This window comes from Leguminivora glycinivorella, chromosome 8 (genome assembly GCF_023078275.1).
Source record: "Leguminivora glycinivorella isolate SPB_JAAS2020 chromosome 8, LegGlyc_1.1, whole genome shotgun sequence".
Taxonomy (NCBI): Eukaryota; Metazoa; Arthropoda; class Insecta; order Lepidoptera; family Tortricidae; genus Leguminivora; species Leguminivora glycinivorella.
In genome coordinates, this window is record NC_062978.1 from 20,074,723 (window position 1) to 20,093,613 (window position 18,891).

Genomic DNA, 18,891 nt, shown 5'->3' on the forward strand with positions numbered 1-18,891 from the left:
TTCCGTGTGTCTACGGCCATGATTAAGAGTTTCCTTGGATAGCAGTGCCGCCATATAACGACCATCACCATGATTGCCATAGGTACTCCATTCGTTTTGTATGGAGACGGCTGTTAGTATTTCTATGTAATGTTGACGTAGGCATAAAAGTGCCCCTGTGGCCTATTTGCTGAATAAATGATTTTTGTATTTTGCTTTTCAATGTCACAGTTTCGTTTTCTTTCAACCACTTATATGCCAAGACTGGCACTGAAGCTTTAGTAGTTTCATGTGTTCTGCCTACCCCTTTATGGGATACAGGCGTGATTGTATGTATGATTGTATGTATTTTGCTGTACTAGGAAAATAGAGCTTTATACCGTATAATATCGTACCGTAGCGTAGCAATGGAGCCGCGCGCTAACTCTGGAGTCGCACGTGCCACTAATGACTCGCCGTTTGATTTAAAGTCGCAACAATTGTGTTTACGACCCGGCGCCCTGCTCGAGAGGCTCTATTCCCGAATTGGACTACAATACCTAACTTAAGATTCTAAAAGTGTGTTTAGACAACAGATTTCGTCAGCACATCGCGCTGATCCGCGCAAATCAATCTAGGGCATAAGCCAGCACAAACATAGTGTAGTAGTTGCACTTTACACGGATGGAATACAAATAAGATTTACATATGTGTGCTATAGGTAATATTGTGTATATAAGGAAATATAATTTGTAAATAAATCAGATACCAATTGTCCGTTGGTGTTTCACTACCTCCATACCTAAAACCTCTGCTTGCTCAGGGCGACACTCTGAGAGTAGAGACTCCCATCCATCACCTTTTTACAGGTACCCTTGCTGTGGCATAAGACTCCTTTAGCCTTAATCGGTCGTCTGAGCCTGGGCGATCGGCAGCAAGTATCCATCCAACCACCTTGATCCCCCCCCGTAGGGAATCCGTCTGTTACCGATAGGTCTCCCGGTACAGACATCCTTGTCATAGAATAAGTTAGGGCTAGGGAAGTAGGGACTTAGGCCAATAGGATCCCTTGCTATCGCCTCCCACCTTATTTTATGCAGTCTGTGCAGGCACATGCAACGCCTAAGTACCATTTGATTCCATATCATTTCAGTCCATTTAGTAATCCAGGTACTCGGCCTTAGCGTGTGGCTGTACATATGGTCCTTCGAACCGGATATCTCTTAAGGTTAACATTGCTATGAGTGCATGGTAACTTAAGGGGTGTCTGGAGAGTCGGTGATATTGACAACCAACCAGTCAGTAGTATCGACTATTAAATTTACCCTCCACCACTAGGTACGTTATACACCGCGATCTTGTTAATATTGTCCTCCCACGGTTAGGTACAAAATAAATTGGTAGGGTTTGACTGACAAACTTACAACATGGACGCTGTTAGGCTCAACGAACTTCTGAAGAGTCAAGAAGAGTTAGGAGGAGGACTTAAGACCTTGTTGACGAATATGAAAAAGGATTCGGCAAGCAGGAAAACGCATAAGTACATCATGGACAAGAGGACGGTGCTTAACGGAATGAAAACGCAAATTGAGGAAAACCACGCACAACTTGAACCGGAAGAGCGGTTAGCCACCCACACCTACATGACCAGCTACTACGGTAGTCTCCAAACCATTTATGAAGAAGCCACAGCATACTTAGACAAGTGTGAAGAAGCGTTGATGAAAGATAGCCAAGGTGGGTCTACAGAATCCAAGTTTGTAGACTGCCAGGAAGTTTCGCCAAAATTAGGGATACAGAAGTGGCGCATATCTCAACTCGTCAAGAAGTTAGCCGCAGCCAGGCAAGCCATTACTGAGAACAAGCCAATCTGGTTCCTGCAAACAACTCTCCAAGCCATCCAGAAACAGTGGGAAACTGTAGAAGAGGAGCATTTGGGATTATGCGTAGAAGAAAATTCATTTAGTGACGAATACTTTACGAAAGAGGGTTTTGAAGGATGTCAAAAAGATGTTGAAGACACGTCATACCAATTACAAGCTAGAATTAACGAGTCAGCCGAGAGTGCCATTTCACGTAGTTCCACCGAACCCAGAAAACGGGCTAACTTGCCAAAAATCACCATCCCGATATTCACGGGGAGTACGAGTCCTGGTACTCATTCCACGATTTATTTAAAAATCTTATCCACAACGACGCTACATTATCAAACACAGAGAAAATGCAATATTTAAAAACACATTTAAAAGGAGAGCCTGCCAGAATGATTCAACAATTGAATATTAGCGAAAACAATTACGACACCGCGTGGGAATTGTTAACGCAGCGTTATGAAAATGAACGACTAATAAGTTCAAAGTTTATTGACAAGTTGCTTGATTTGCCTACAATAGAACGGCCTAGCGCTATTAAAATAAAAAACATGTTTGATACAATAAAGGAGAGCTTGGCCGCATTAACGAACCAAGGAGTGATTACGTCACACTGGGATCCGATTTTAACTCGTATCATCAGTCGAAAATGGGACACTGAGACCAATAATATCTATGAACTAGCGTTGGAAATACCGAATAAAAATCAGAGTTTAACCGATATGATGGGATTCATGGAAAAAAGGTTTAAATGTTTGGAAACTGCAGCACAGATCACTTCCACACAAACACCGAAAGGGAATCGACTTACTATATTACCGAGTGTACAGTCAGACCAAGCACACGGAAAAAAATGCTGGTACTGTCATAATGAGGACCACAAGATTTATTCTTGCGCAAATTTTAAGTTGCTAAGTATTCCCGAGCGCCTTAAGGTGATTCGAGACCGGAAAATATGTTACAACTGCATAAATCATGACTCGGCAGAGAAATGTAATAGTACAGTGTTGTGTCACTTTTGCAACAAACTCCATCACTCGATGATTCATATCAATCCACCAGGTAACGGTATCAAGCTCAGGTCCGATGAGATGAGAAACCAAAGAGGATTGAGATTTCAACCCCAATATAGAGAGGGTCAGAATAAGGATAGGCGCGTTCAAAGGATGACTACTCACACAGCCACAACTGCAGAGGATTCAAAGAAGACAACGTTGTTAGCTACGGCGTTAGTAGAGACCTCGACATACTACGGTGAACCACGGTTGCTAAGGGTTTTGTGTGATCAAGGGTCAGAAGCGTCATTTTGTACAGAAGAAGTGGCGCAGATGTTATCGTACCCAAGACAAAAAATATACACCCAGGTCAAAGGAATCGGGGACGAGCAGCCAAAAGAGTCTAAACATTGTATTACGATTACAATAAAACCACGGTTTCCAAGCCAATATAAACTGCCGGTAACACTCATAGTGTTGCCAAAATTAACCTCCGTATTACCAAGACAGGATATTCCACAAGTAAACTCTAAGAAAATAGAGAACAAGGTCATAGCCGATCCCACATATTACAAGAAAGGCCCAATTGATGTAATTTTAGGAGCGCAAGAGTACAGCCAGTTCCTGCGAGAAGGATTTGAAAAGGTAGAAACAAACATGATAGCACAGGAAACGGAATTTGGGTGGATATTATCAGGCTGGCGGATAACCAACATAGTAAATCCCATGAAAGTGTTATGCATGACATCGTTTAATGAGGAAATCAAACAATTAACGGATTTTTGGGAGCTTGAAGAGGTCCCGAGAAATATTGAATTGAAGGAAGAAGATCGAATTTGTGAGGAATATTTCAGTAAAAGCACTGTAAGAGGGAAAGATGGAGCATATACGGTCCGCATTCCGTTGAAGAATCCAAACCTTGAGTACGGGGAAACGCGTAATAAAGCTGCGGCACGACTATTCCAACTAGAAAAGTCATTTAAGAGAAATGACGTCCTACGGAGCCAATACAACGAGTTCATGGCAGAATACCTGCGTATGGGACACATGAAAAAGCTTAACAAAGCTGAATACGGCAAAGGAAAGTTCTACATACCACATCACGCAGTAATAAGAGACGACAGCTTGACCACAAAGTTAAGGGTCGTGTTTGATGCTTCTAGTAAGGAAAAGGGATATCTCAGTCTAAATGAAAATATGTATAAAGGTCCGCGCTTACAACAAGACATATCAGACATTTTGTTACGCTGGAGAAAGCATGAAGTGGCATTTATGGCGGACCTGGAGAAGATGTATCGGTTCATAAAAATTCACCAGTCAGACTTGAAATATCAGAGAATACTATGGAGATGGTCCACAAGTGACCCAATCGAGGAGTATGCCTTGACCACAGTAACATATGGAACAGCCTCGGCACCATATTTAGCTGTCAGAACCCTGCAGCAATTAGCACGTGATGAACAAGAAAGCTATCCATTAGCAAGCAAAACAACACTACACGACTTTTATGTGGATGACATTTTATCAGGAGCAGATAGTGAAGAAAAAGCCAAGATATTACAAGATCAGTTGATAAACATGTTGAATGCCGGAGGTTTTAACCTAAGAAAATGGTCATCGAATAATATAGAGTTATTAAATAACATCCCAGAAGGAAGTAGGAAAGACGACATGATAAAATTACCACAACATGAAACAAGAAAATCACTAGGCGTGATGTGGTCACCAGCAGAGGACAACTTCCACTTTCAAATAAAAATCACCAATACCGAAAAATTAACAAAACGATTTCTCTTATCTGAAATTTCCAAAATATTTGACCCAATGGGTTGGTTGGCGCCGATCATAATAGGAATGAAGTTACTAATTCAAGAGCTGTGGTCAAATGCAATAGATTGGGACACACCCGTAGACGAAGCCATAAAAAAGAGATGGGAAGAGTTTTATACACAAATCAAAACGATTGAAACAATTCGCATACCCCGATGGATAAAACATAAAACCACAACAATCGAGTTACACGGATTTTGCGATGCGTCAGAAAAAGCTTACGGAACGGTGATATACAGCCGAATTAAGATGAACGGCCAGTATTATGTTTCTTTGTTACAAGCGAAATCCAAAGTGGCCCCAAAAAAGACTAAAAGCACACTGCCCCGACTAGAGCTTTGTGCAGCACATCTATTATCCAAACTAATAATAAAGGTGAAGGACGGCCTAGATTGTGAAAACGTAACAATCCATTGTTATACAGATTCCATGATCACTATCGGCTGGATCAAAGGTGAAGCAGGAAAATGGCAAACCTTTGTCGCGAACAGAGTATCAGAGATTCAGAGAAGTACGTCAAGTGAATGTTGGAATCATGTGAAAACCACAGACAACCCAGCAGATGTACTGTCAAGAGGAATAGAACCACGCAAGTTAGAACATCATGAGCTATGGTGGAAAGGGCCCAGCTGGCTTCAAAATGAGGAGATACCACATACCAAGACCATAATAGAGAAATGCCAAGAAGTTAAAAATAACCACGTTACGATTACAGAAGACAAGAAAGAAAAGAAAATATGGGAAAGATTTTCACGGTTTCAACGCATGATACGGGTTCTGTCGTTTTGCTACAGAATAACACAAAAAGAACAAAAAGGGAACATGTTAACGTACGTTGAAATACAACAAACAACAGGCAAAATCCTTAAACTAGTACAACAGGAAGCCTTTGCTGAAGAATATGAGGCATTAAAAAACAATAAACCAGTCACGAAGAAAAGTAAACTGCTGTGTTTGGATCCATTCATAGGAGACGATGGGTTAGTAAGGGTGGGTGGACGACTACACCACTCACAGTTGCCATACAGTCAAAAGCATCCAATTGTTCTACCGCACCACCACCACGTATCCAGAATGCTAATTAATGAAGCACATCTTCAAACGTTGCACGGTGGGAACAAGTTGACAATGGCAGTCGTAAGGCAGAAGTATTGGATTTTGGGATTAAAAAGAATGACAAAATCTAGCATCCGCAACTGTGTTAAATGCATACGGTATAAGGCAGCCACGGCATCACAGAAGATGGGACAGTTACCAGAACCCAGAGTAACTCCGTCTCAAACCTTCAGCCATACTGGTGTCGACATGGCAGGACCAATACAAGTAAGGACTACGAAAGGCAGAGGGAATAAAGCTACAAAAGGCTATATCGCAGTATTTGTCTGCCTTGCAACAAAAGCCATACACCTAGAACTGGTAGGAGATTTATCCACAGAATCATTCATTGCTGCGTTGATCAGATTTAAAGCAAGACGTGGCCACATATCACATATATACAGCGACAACGGAAGAAATTTCGTAGGTGCAGCAAGGATGCTACACACGCAACTATTAGAAATCATGCAATCACCGCACGTCCAAAATGCCGTAACTACGATGGGAACACAATGGCATTTCAACCCACCCCTCGCACCTCACTTTGGTGGGATTTGGGAGGCAGGAGTCAAAGCAATGAAGTATCATTTGAAGAGAGTAATAGGAGAGTCAACATTAACATACGAAGAATTATCCACGCTCTTGAGCCAGGTAGAGAGCTGTCTGAACTCAAGACCCCTTTGCGCACAAAGTGATAACATCAATGACAACACCGTATTAACACCAAGCCATTTTCTCATTGGAAGAGAGGCAGTGGGCATCCCTGATCCAATAAATGATGTTAGCACAAACCTTCAACAGCGATGGAAATTGATTCAAAAAATGAAAAAAGATTTCTGGAAAACATGGAGTAGAGACTATTTACATCAACTACAGCAGAGGTATAAGTGGCAACTAGATCAAGGAAATATTAACAAAGGAACCGTGGTTCTAATAAAAGACGAAAACGTTACACCGAGTCAATGGCCATTAGCAAAAGTGATAGAAACACACCCAGGAGCTGACGGGAAAACAAGAGTGTTAACATTACAAAAAGCACCTGGAAATTGTTTAAAAAGGGCAATCCATAAAGTAATTCCACTACCCAACAACAAGGAAGATATAACAGAGACTCAACAGGTCGTCGTCAACAGCAATGTAGCACAACTAACACCAGTCAATGCTACATCAGATCAATCAAACAGAACCGTTACAAAAGAATCACGAAGACAAAGCAACAAACGCACAGGTAGAAAATACCCTTGGACATTGTTCATAACCCTGTTTACCTGTTTTATAAATATGACAACAGCAACTTACACAATAAAAAACATCAACGAAGGAATTTACGTGGAACACGTAGGGTCAGCGACAATCGACAGAGGAATATTCCGGATTCAAACCAATTACGAAAAAAGTAAAATAGGGAGAGATGTTGAAGATATTCGAGGAATCACCGCACAATTCAAACATTACTGTGACGCAGTAACAAAAACTAATACGGAAATTCACTGTGCCCAATTATATCACCAGTTGTATGAAGGGCAAGAAAGACTAGAGGAAATCACTAATTTGATCTTGAATATAGGACAAATCAGAAAAAAAAAGAGGATTATTCGGCCAAATGTTGACGTCAATATTCGGGGTAAATGACGAGGTCTACAAAGACATAGATACGTTACAAGGGAACCAAAACAAGCTGATAGAGGCCGCCAATCATCAAACCAAATTCATGATATCAACCATCGCAACAGTCAACCAAACAGAAGAAAGAATAGTAAAGAAGCTAGAAACATTTCAGACCAAGTTAAATCAAGCAATACAATATATGAATAATGTGAACAAATGGTACAAAAGAATAGATATCAATCGCGTAAACATCAACATTTTTCACATGTATCAACTCGCAGCACACTACATAGATGAGGTTATAGAACACTACGCCAGACTTCAAGAAGCATATTTACATCAAGGAACGATCTATGATGTACTACAACTTAAAGAAGTTAACCAAATTCTGACAAACGCCAATAGCAAGCTACCAACGAAGCTAAGAATAGTGCAAAATCAACTAATAGATACGAAGGTCACAGAAAACTCAACATACATAAAAGTATATGGGTATTTCGCATTACAAGATATAACTAAATACACTTTGATTCACGTGACACCAGTACCAAAGCAAGATAAAAAAGGAAAAGTATACAGTTTAGAAGTATATCACAACATAATTGCGATCGATTACAATAATGAAAATTACTTCGAACTAGAGACAGAAGAATTTAAAGCATGCCTCAGAAAGAATACCGAATACATTTGTTACCCGACATCAGTAAAAAATATGCAGGAGAATAAGAATTGCATTATTGATCTATTATTTAAGGGAACTGAGATGGTCAACTGTAACACGAGAGAACTGAACCTAACAACAACTGTATGGAAACAATTATATATGCCAAACACTTGGCTAATCATGACAGCAGAGTCAGTAAAAGCGTCAATCATTTGCGATGGAGAAAGAGAAGAAATTATGATCCAGAACACAGCTGTCATCCATATTGCAGAAAACTGTATTATCAAAACAAGAAGAAACATTCTAGCAGCAAGAAGAGCTAACTCAATATCGGTGTTAGCAACGTTCTCAAGACAAGCCAACTTTTCATTGAATACAAACGAAACAACCAATCAAATAGAAGATTTAACCAGAGATGAGGAAGTTCTTGACAGCTCCAGAGACATATTTAAACATCTCACTAGTAACGAAAATTTACTCCAAAAACAATTAGACAATACAATTTGGAAACAGATACAAAATAACTCAGTAGCAATCAGTCTCGGTTCGTCATTAGCAGTCTTTAGTTTAATGATACTAACAGTTTGTTATGGTCCACAGGTCCTGGTACACATCCGTTCCTGCACAACCAGTCCGCAGTCTGCTCCGCTGCCCGCCGCCCCCGCCAGGTCGGCTCCACCGAAACCCAAGCGCCACAAAACAAACCCGACGAACAACAGCAGCCAGTTTGAAGAAATAGAGTTACGTCCGATACAGCCGCTGTAAAGCAGCTTCCCATCACTCCCGCTGCCGTCGAGAGTCGCCAGGATGTTTAGACAACAGATTTCGTCAGCACATCGCGCTGATCCGCGCAAATCAATCTAGGGCATAAGCCAGCACAAACATAGTGTAGTAGTTGCACTTTACACGGATGGAATACAAATAAGATTTACATATGTGTGCTATAGGTAATATTGTGTATATAAGGAAATATAATTTGTAAATAAATCAGATACCAATTGTCCGTTGGTGTTTCACTACCTCCATACCTAAAACCTCTGCTTGCTCAGGGCGACACTCTGAGAGTAGAGACTCCCATCCATCACCTTTTTACAGGTACCCTTGCTGTGGCATTCTTATGCCACACGACGACCGACGACGACCGATTAAGGCTAAAGGAGTCTTCTCCTTTAGCCTTAATCGGTCGTCTGAGCCTGGGCGATCGGCAGCAAGTATCCATCCAACCACCTTGATCCCCCCCCGTAGGGAATCCGTCTGTTACCGATAGGTCTCCCGGTACAGACATCCTTGTCATAGAATAAGTTAGGGCTAGGGAAGTAGGGACTTAGGCCAATAGGATCCCTTGCTATCGCCTCCCACCTTATTTTATGCAGTCTGTGCAGGCACATGCAACGCCTAAGTACCATTTGATTCCATATCATTTCAGTCCATTTAGTAATCCAGGTACTCGGCCTTAGCGTGTGGCTGTACAAGTGAGAATGTCTACCTCGGCGGGTGAGACACCCAAATCTCACCCATCATCTACGTACTGACACTACTGACTAGCCTCACGGTAAACTCATGAAATCTTGTGTTGTGGGATCTCAGACCGCGATTTATTTTTATACCAAAGTAATACAAAAGAACACACGTAACTCAGGAACAAATTTGCTCATCACACAAATAAATGCCCCGGGATTTGAACCGGAATCACGTACCCGTTTTATGGGTTAACAAGTAAGTACTTAAGGACGACGATGGTAGTGATCTGCGAGCACGGCAGTGCCCCCGCTAAGGTGATGATATTTATTTCTTAGGACCAGTTGGATCAACACAGTTAACAGAGACATCAACGTTATGCGGCAGAAGTCTATTGAGATTCCTATACCAAAAAAAATGCGAACCGCTAAATACGGTAACGGACGGTTTGGTGCAACTGGCCCTTAGTCCTGCAAATTACGGTGATAACTTACAGTGAAATGATTGCATTCGTTATACGTAAATAGACGTTTAAATTTTTTAAGCCAAACAATATCAACTCCTATAAATTTGGAAGCCGATTCAGGAATAAACTTAGCCAAAATTATGAACATCGCGCGCGAAGTTGCTCAAGAAGTCATTTTGCTAATGGATGATGTCTTTATTGATACCGACTAAAGTTGTATTGTTGCTAACAATTTCTTAAATTATATATTTGTCTTTGCTGGCATAAATAAAAAGGCCTTCAATTTACTGGCGTTCAAATTCTTTAGTATTATTCTGAATTGACAAATTACAAGATGTTTTGTGTAGGTCAGAATTGGATGTCAAATGTGAGCTGCTTTACTAAAACAGCTTTGTATACCCAAGATAAATATAACTAATAAAATTACTGTATTTTGGAGGTGTGATTCTGACAGACGGTCACAGAAGCTAAGCTTCAGACACCCCTCATGTCCTGTCATTTTAATGATCCAAATATTTAAAATCTGCACTAAATCCGACACAGTACCTACCGAATCAGAACTTGATGGCAGATATTTACGTTCACCTTGACATCTACAACGACCGTATAAAACTCAAATTCCCACAACATAGACATACTATTAAATTGTTATGGCCATAGATGTAGAAACGCATACAGCGTGTAAGCGTAATACAGGCGATAAATTAAACCAGGCACAGAACTCATTAGCGTTATCATTAATTGAGTTACTTAATTCACCCCATAATTAATTTTAGAAAATTTTCTTAGCGGCAATGTACTGTAAATATGGTTGCGATAACAGGCAATGACAGCTTTCTACAAGCGTTTAATGCGAGTGTGTTTGCACTATTTGCATTACATTGCGGGCCGAATTACTAGTATTTTGTATGGATATTTTTTTACTCTGTATAGACGTAGTCTATTTTACCAGGAAGGTTTGAAGTAACTAAAATAACTTAATGTCAAGCAGGCAGGCAGGATTAGAGATGACTGATATATTTACTACACTCGATCTTCAATCACTACCGCGGCACCACTTTTCCCTTACGCCGTGTCTTGCGTGGGCGACGGTCGGGCGACCGTCGCCATCGCGTCTCATACTTCCATGTCGATAAGGTTTGATTTCGTATGCGTCGCATCGCCGTCGCGCGACCATCGCGCGACCGTCGCCCACGCAAGCCACGGCGTTATTGTCAATGTAAATATTTTTATGAAATTTATATGAATGTTTGTCAACCAGCTCAAATGTGAAAAAGTGGTGCCACAATGACGTGACATACCGTGACATCTAGGGGTTTCAACAATCTATGGTTGTTGCAAGTGACATGCAAAGTTACACTGCTGTACAGCGTGCCTTATTGGTATACTTTATGGTTTGAAACCGTTTGTATTAGTTGTATTTGTAATTATTTGTGCAGTACCGGGAGCGTAAGCTGCATCGGACACCAATGGATTTATCGTTTGAGGTCCGCACAAGGAAGGCGGCTTTGTCTTTGAGACAACAAACGGACGGACCGAGGAAACTGTAAAGAAATGGTATTGTTTATTGTTATCTTATTTGTATTGACGGGCTTAGAACAGAGGAAAGTCGTATTGGCGAATAAAGTTTGGATTTTTCTACTAAAAGTATTAGAGACATTTCGAGATATTATTTTTTCAATTGATTAAATTCATTATGTACTACTGGGGTAAGCTATGGGGATAAGGGCAGTGAGTATGTACTTTTGTTTGAGCCGATGCCGCAGTGCAGTGCGTCGGGAATGTTCGCGCATGCGCGCGTGGATGGTTTCCAGTTCATTCTTGCGCGCGCGGTGCGCGGCATATTTGCGCCGCCTGCGTGGCAGTCTCTCGGCCGTCTTAGCTGATCGTGAGATAGTCAGCTCCTCTCCCTCGACCACTGACAAACTAACAACATACTCATACTGAAATTCAGATCTAACTTGTAGGTTAAGTAGTTTTATTTTTATTACCGTTGCAGTTGTACAAGGCAAAAAAACGAAGAATACGGCTTTTGCTGAACCAAAGATTCCCTTTGGTAGGATTGGTCCTTAGGGCCCAAGAATGGATTTTCGAAGTGGGGCCACCGTGATTTTTGATGTTAGTTTTTTGAGGTTTTGGTAGCTTCTGCTCTGGAGGAAAATAGGGTCTCAATCTATATAGTGGTATTCATTATGCTACTATTCCAAGTTGGTACCATATTTGTATGACTTAAGGATGTCAAATACATTATAGGACCCATATGTGCACGAGGAAGATGTTAAACTTCGTAAAATAAAAAATAAGTAAAGATTACAGTACCTATTTATTTAAAAAAAATCTAACACAAAAAAATCCGAAAAATTGGCACGATGGTTCCTAGGATCCTAGCCCTCGTCTTCAAATAACTCTAAATCCAATTCTATATCATCTTCGATATGAATGCTTCGCGGTCCATTACACTGTAACAAAAAATAAAACAATGATTATCCAAAAAAGTTGAAACAAACCAGCAAGCAAACTAAAAGTGACAGTTATTCAAACACTAATATACCTAGAATTATCACAGTTGCCATTACTGGTCTTGCATAGGAGTGTGCATGGCATTCCTTCTCGTCTACAAGAACAACGGCCTCTACAGCCTGTTCTTATACATCCACATTTTACCAGCTCTCATATGGACAACCCAGCACATTATCTGGGATGCGGCGCGAGGGTTAGGGTTCTAATAATTGATTGACTGCAGTCAATTCATTCAATTATTATTAGCCTAGGCGACATTATGGGATATTATGCAATATGACTGTTCATTCTGAAAGAACAAAACGCATTGTATGCATAAAACTCACGAAAATAGTTGGGTACCAATGCTTTTTTTTACAACAATAAAATACGTACATGCAAAAAGTCACGCCCCTACTAAGCAGAGTACATGTACTCTGCTTAGTAGGGGCGTGACTTTTTTACCCAACTATTTTCTTGCGTTTTATGCATACAAATCGTTATGTTCTTTCAGAATGACCAGTCATATTGCATAATATCCCATAATGAATAATGGGCTATTCGGATAATTGACGGACAACCACTTGACTATCCGGCACAACAATTGTTTAAGAAGCACAAAATACTTACTCTGCCGTGTGTACACATATTCAACATTATAAACAATCAAACAGTGCGCGACGCCCCCGGCTCCTAGCCCCGAGGCGCCGACTCGCTAAAAGTCACGGCGGTCACTCAGCATCATGGGGCCAACCTTGTACAACTCACTACCCTCAGATATAACAAATTTGAAAAGTGACCACATATTTAAAAACAAACTTAAACTGCTACTCACAGAAAAGGCATACTATAGCATCGATGAATGTATATTATCTAAGTGTTAAATTAAAATGATAATTAACTTTATAATTTATATTTTTTAAACATTGTGTATAAATATGACCTGTAAAATACTTTTTTACCAATAAAGATCTGTATTCTGTATTCTGTAATGTCGCCTAGGTTTCGTTGCAAGCGTGACGTATAGTGATTGCCCTGTTGTTTGGCTCACACTTTGTCACAGAGGTATTACTAGTGAACCTTACCATGCCTTCCATAACTTTGAGGTGAAACTGCACGAGTCTACACAAAACGTGCCGTGAGGTCTGGCATTTACCACTGGCCTGGCGTTTGCTAAGTCCCTGCATCTGGACAAGTGGTCAATCACTAAGGGTTTATTTACATGGCAAGTGAACTCGCATACGATTTTAGTTATTTATGTGAATAACTCATCTATTTTAGGTAGTTGGAAATAAAATACTGCCTTCGGTAACCTGCTGTCGTCCATGCGTGAGACGTGGCCATTCAATCTAAGCTGATGTTATGAGCGCTTCTATACCTGGCAAGCCGGTACGCCGTATCACTTCTGTATTTGGAATTCGATCCTGCCACTTACGCCGTGGCTTGCGTGGGCGACGGTCGCGCGATGGTCGCGCGACGGCGATGCGACGCATACGATATCAAACCTTATCGATATGGAAGTAGACGATGCGATGAGACGCGACGGCGACGGTCGCGCGACCGTCGCCCACGCAAGACACGACGTTAATACGTAGAATCGATCTTAGATGTTTGAGGTGGAAAGAGTCTCATTTCTTGATATCTAACTTGTAGCAGGACCAAGTTTCTGCTGCATACAGTAACGTTGGCAGCACAATTGCTTTGTGTACAGAAATTGGCCTTTTGACCTTTTTGAAACACAGCGTTTAGAAAACCTTGACACAAAACGCCATTTCCCGAAGACCAGACCAAAGCCGTCCTACACTTACGCATATAACACAGCTGGCCAACTATACTGTGCTCCGTGTAATCGCACGTTTAAAATCAAGTTCGGTTTTGGGAGTCATATACGAGCCCACCAAAACCAAAACTCAGACCACATGGACTAACAAGGAGTCGCTATAGCCAGATGATGATGATGATATTTTAGGTACTAATAAATTGTTCAAGATTCAAGATAAAGTGGCATTCACATTTTGCAAAGTGCTTGATCTCAATAAGTCATTGGAACTGACGGCCAGACTAGACGCATCCGAAACGGGTGCCGCTCGCAAATCCTGCTCAATGTAGCGTTGCGAACGGTGCATGCGTTACGAACCTTAACGCACACAGCTTATACATTAGCAGAATATCAGATGCATTTTTGAAGTGAAACTTCTGAAATCTTCTCAAGGCTGAGGCGTAGGCTTAGAGCCGGCGTAGCTTTATTTGACGTTCATATGCGCATTGTAATATGCCTACTTGAAAAATAAATATTGTAACAACACGGATCATTCGACGCATACATGGACCACTAGCGCCATCTGACAGCAAGTAGTGACCTACACTAACCACAGCGCATACGCAGCATGTGGCGAACGCGCACCTACTAGCGGCCTCCAATGCCGAGCGGCGACACAGGTTTAGTTACCAAAAAACCCGTAGATGTCGCTGTCAAGGTCCCGTATTTGTAGATCGCGGTGTTAAGATTTTGTACGATTTGGTTAGGCTCGCCGCTTGAAACTTGCTACGTATCGAATCTTAGGTATACAAATTCCGACATAATAGCCCCTGCTTCTCTCTGGAAACTACGTGCTATTATTAAGGACGATCCTCAACGTGCTTCCGCTCCAATTCCCTCTCTCTCTCTAACTGACTGGGGAACACGTCTTCGTTCTGAATCTTTCACTTGTACTGTACATAATACACACCTCTCACGTCATTTCGGCTTTCCCTTCTCTCCCCGCACGCACCCCCGCTACAATATTTCATTTTTCTAATGCGACTTGCAACTGACCGCGTTAAACGTTTAATGCTCACAGACAGTAAACGTTTGACGCTCAGTGTTGCCAACTCGAATTTTGAAATTTCCTGTTTTCATTTCCACATTACGAAGTTACACTTCTTCCGCGCGAAGGGACTCCACGCACTATTTTTTTTTCTTCTTCCATTAGGGGCTATGTACCTAAGGCTTCGTTTCGCCTATAAGTATGTCGCTGCGACTATTTCTAAACTGAGATCGCCACCATAACGCCGCCACCTACTACAGCTCACGGTCAAGTCCAACAAATTCAAAAACTTGTAGTATATTTGTATGAAGTAACTGAACAAGAACCATATTACGGGTACGCATTAGGGAGGGGCAAGAAACACACTTTAATATATCCCGTGTGATGACGGGTCAAGAATTTCACCACCCCTTTCCTCTCGTGCTATCGTAGAAGTCGACTGTGGGATTTAGGTTCACTTGTGGTATAGATGATGGGCTGGAAGGTAACAGTGATGATTCACTGATATTATCAAGCGATTTGGTAATAAATATGTTGGGTTCTTAAAGGAATGATGCGAATATTCGCTGTTTCGACGAAGGACACACACGGTGGTTGCTCAATTGGTTAAATAAAAGCAGAAGTTTTCACGATTTTAACACGTACTTAAAAACAGGACTCCGCGCGACGCCGTCCTTGAAAACCGAAGATTAGTTTAAAAACTTATTTTTACGACTAAACTACTTAAATAAAAACCGAAGTATGAAGATCTGTGAGAATCAGTATCACAATTTCGATATATCCTGTTCTAATGTGTGTAAAGTCTCATTTATTTCATGTCAACAGACGTTTAAAACAATCCACTTCTGGGTAAATTGACTTCGCTGTGTCCTGACTCTGTAGCCAATGGGCGGGTCCACCTAATTTAATGATTGCGCAGCACATAAGGTGGTTTTATTTACAATAGTACATGCTAGCTTGTTGATACTAATATTATAAATAGGAAAGTGTGTATGTCTGTTTGTTTGTTCGCCTTTCACGGCAAAACGGAGCGATGAATCGACGTGAGTTTTTTAGGTGGAGTATAACTTGAAGGGATGTAGAGTAACATAGGCTACTTTTTGTCTCTTTCTAACGCGAGCGTAGCCGCGGGAAAAACCTAGTATTAAATATAACTGAACGTGTAATGGGTACTTATAAAACTTATTAATGAAATACGTGTCAGTGAACTTGATATACTTCCAAGCTTGTTAAGTCAAATACTTTTATATTGCTAAACACATACTTAAAATTAAAAACGTAAAACTCGCGTAAAACTATGTTTTTAAACCAACCTCCGACGTTTCAAGGACGGTATTGTCCCCGTGATCTAAAAGCAGATAGTTTAACACGATATCGTTTTTAATTTTAAGCATTTACATACTTTAGGATTTACATACTTCATCTAAGAATCGTACCTACCTCGATTTCTTAGCGCCACCTATTAAATACTATCTACACTGATGATGCCGTAAATGTGTATTGACGTGATATCATGATTTTAAAATAAAGAAATATGTCATTTGTTCTTATAAAAAATAAAAACACCCAAAAATATTTTAAGCCTAAAAACCCCTACATTTCAGGGGTACGCTTTTTTGTATTTTGCTGTGGCATTGTATACGCAAAGACAGACAGACGGACAGCAGAGTTGAGTCTCAGTAATAGGGTCTTGCTTTACCCTATCAGTACGGAACCCTAATAAAAATCAACAGAGTGGACAACGACATTAGGGAGGCACAATCAAAGGGTGCCAATTGGCAACAGTAACATTATTATGAATTTCCAATGCAAATAGTTGACCAAACGGCCTAAGGTCCGACATAGAGTAGGAATGAGAGACATGACAAAATAGTTTTCACATACTGAGCTAATAAGATTACTGTACGGGTTGTACTTGTGTATAAGCTGACTTAAAATAGGAGATTTTTGGTTTAATAAAACAAAACAAAACTTCGTGAATTTAACTCAAAAAAAATTTGATCGATAATTACTTCAGTTTTCAACATAATTGATGACTTTTTGCTTTGAGTTCAATTTCACAAAGAGTTTATTAAGAGCCGATAATCGAATCGGTGTCTGAAGCTTACGCGGCTAATATCCTTACCATTAGACCACCCGGCCACCATGTTGTATCCCGGATTCGGGATGCCCGGCTCAGCTGCCGGAAGAATCTAACAATTTTTGATTAGTGCAAGGTTTAAATTATTTCAGTTTACAATAATTAAAACTATAATATATATAAAAACACAAGTAATAAATATTTCACATAATAATTAGATATTTTGTGTCTTTTTTCACAGATGCATCATCAATATCATCATTGGCAAAAACAACAACACGGGTAACACAGGCTTCAGTTGACAATCGGCGGTCCTTAGAGCTCAAAGTTAATAAACAATTGAACATTAAAGTAGGTATGTTCATCATATCGTTATTTGATATGTCAAACGCAAAACTCAAAAATGACGACCGGTCTGGCTCAGTCGGTAGTGACCCTGCCTGCTACGCCTCGGTCCTGGGTTCGAATCTCGGTAAGGGCATTTATTTGTGTGACGAGCACAGATATTTTGTTCCTGAGTCATGGATGTTTTCTATGTATATGTCACCGTAAAATTGTAAAAACCGTTAGTTTATAATTTCACTAGCGAGATTATGAACTGACGAAATATTGTGAACCGTAACATACAGTTCACAATTTGACGGATTATTTTTACGTTAGATTATAATATAACGAAGCGAAACCGTCAAATTGTAAACTGTCATGGCGTCGGAACGAAGCTAGCTCTCTGATTGGTCGGTTTTATAGTAGATCGTTCTGTGGCCATAGAGTGACTGACACAAACAGACACTGCAATCACAGATGTCAATCAAAAACCTCATTAAACTTTTATCATCAAAATTCGATATATTGTTTAAGGAAATGGTCGAACTCGTCAAATAAACAAAATTGTCAGTTACTTTGCTTATTATGTGGCGGCTTAATTGGTATATTTCTTGTGATTTAATATTCAGTTTTCGAAAAAAAAACCGTTAGTTTATAATCTTACTAGTGAGATTATCAACTGACGAGTTATGGTGAACCGTAACGTTCACAATTTAACGGATTATTTTTCGTTAGATTATAATATAATGGAGAGAAACCGTCAAATTGTAAACTGTCATATGCGTCAGGAGCTAGTGCCCTGAATGGTCTGTTTTTTGTTAGATCGTTCTGGGCCCTTAGAGTACCTAACATAAATGGACACTACAATCACAGATGTCAATTATTAGTACATTACTCTTCTTTCAGTCGTGTTTTGATTTATCGACACTCGTTTCTCGATACACGTGCGAAAAGGAAATTCGTAACTCGTGTCGATTTAAAACATTAATTTATCGCTACTCGTTTTTAACTTCCTTTTTTACGCACTTGTATCGTAATGTACTATTTTAATACATTAAGTAATTGACATCTGTGATTGTAGTGTCTATTTATGTTAGGTACTCTATGGGCACAGAACGATCTAACAAAAAACTGACCATGCAGAGCGCTAGCTCCTGACGCATGTGACAGTTTACAATTTGACGGTTTCTCTTCGTTAGATTATAATCTAACGAAAAATAATCCGTTAAATTGTGA

At 40.3% G+C, this 18,891-nt stretch overlaps 1 protein-coding gene across 1 annotated transcript; it reads left to right on the forward strand.

Moving 5' to 3' along the window:
* The first annotated feature begins 1,385 nt into the window (after positions 1–1,385).
* Positions 1,386–8,786, forward strand: LOC125229105. The gene is made up of 4 exons (XM_048133883.1): positions 1,386–2,112; positions 2,892–6,977; positions 7,639–7,814; positions 8,622–8,786. Exons 1-4 carry the CDS (start codon positions 1,386–1,388, stop codon positions 8,784–8,786), a joined length of 5,154 nt encoding a protein of 1,717 aa, XP_047989840.1.
* The last annotated feature ends 10,105 nt before the right edge of the window (positions 8,787–18,891 follow it).

Bases quoted from the DNA above. Each gene is read 5' to 3' on its own strand.
- LOC125229105 (XM_048133883.1), top strand. From the start codon at position 1,386: ATGGACGCTGTTAGGCTCAACGAACTTCTGAAGAGTCAAGAAGAGTTA. The intron at 2,113-2,891 runs GTACTCATTCCA...TCAATCCACCAG, and splicing joins CACGGGGAGTACGAGTCCTG to GTAACGGTATCAAGCTCAGG. The intron at 6,978-7,638 runs GTAGAAAATACC...ATCAACTCGCAG, and splicing joins ACAAAGCAACAAACGCACAG to CACACTACATAGATGAGGTT.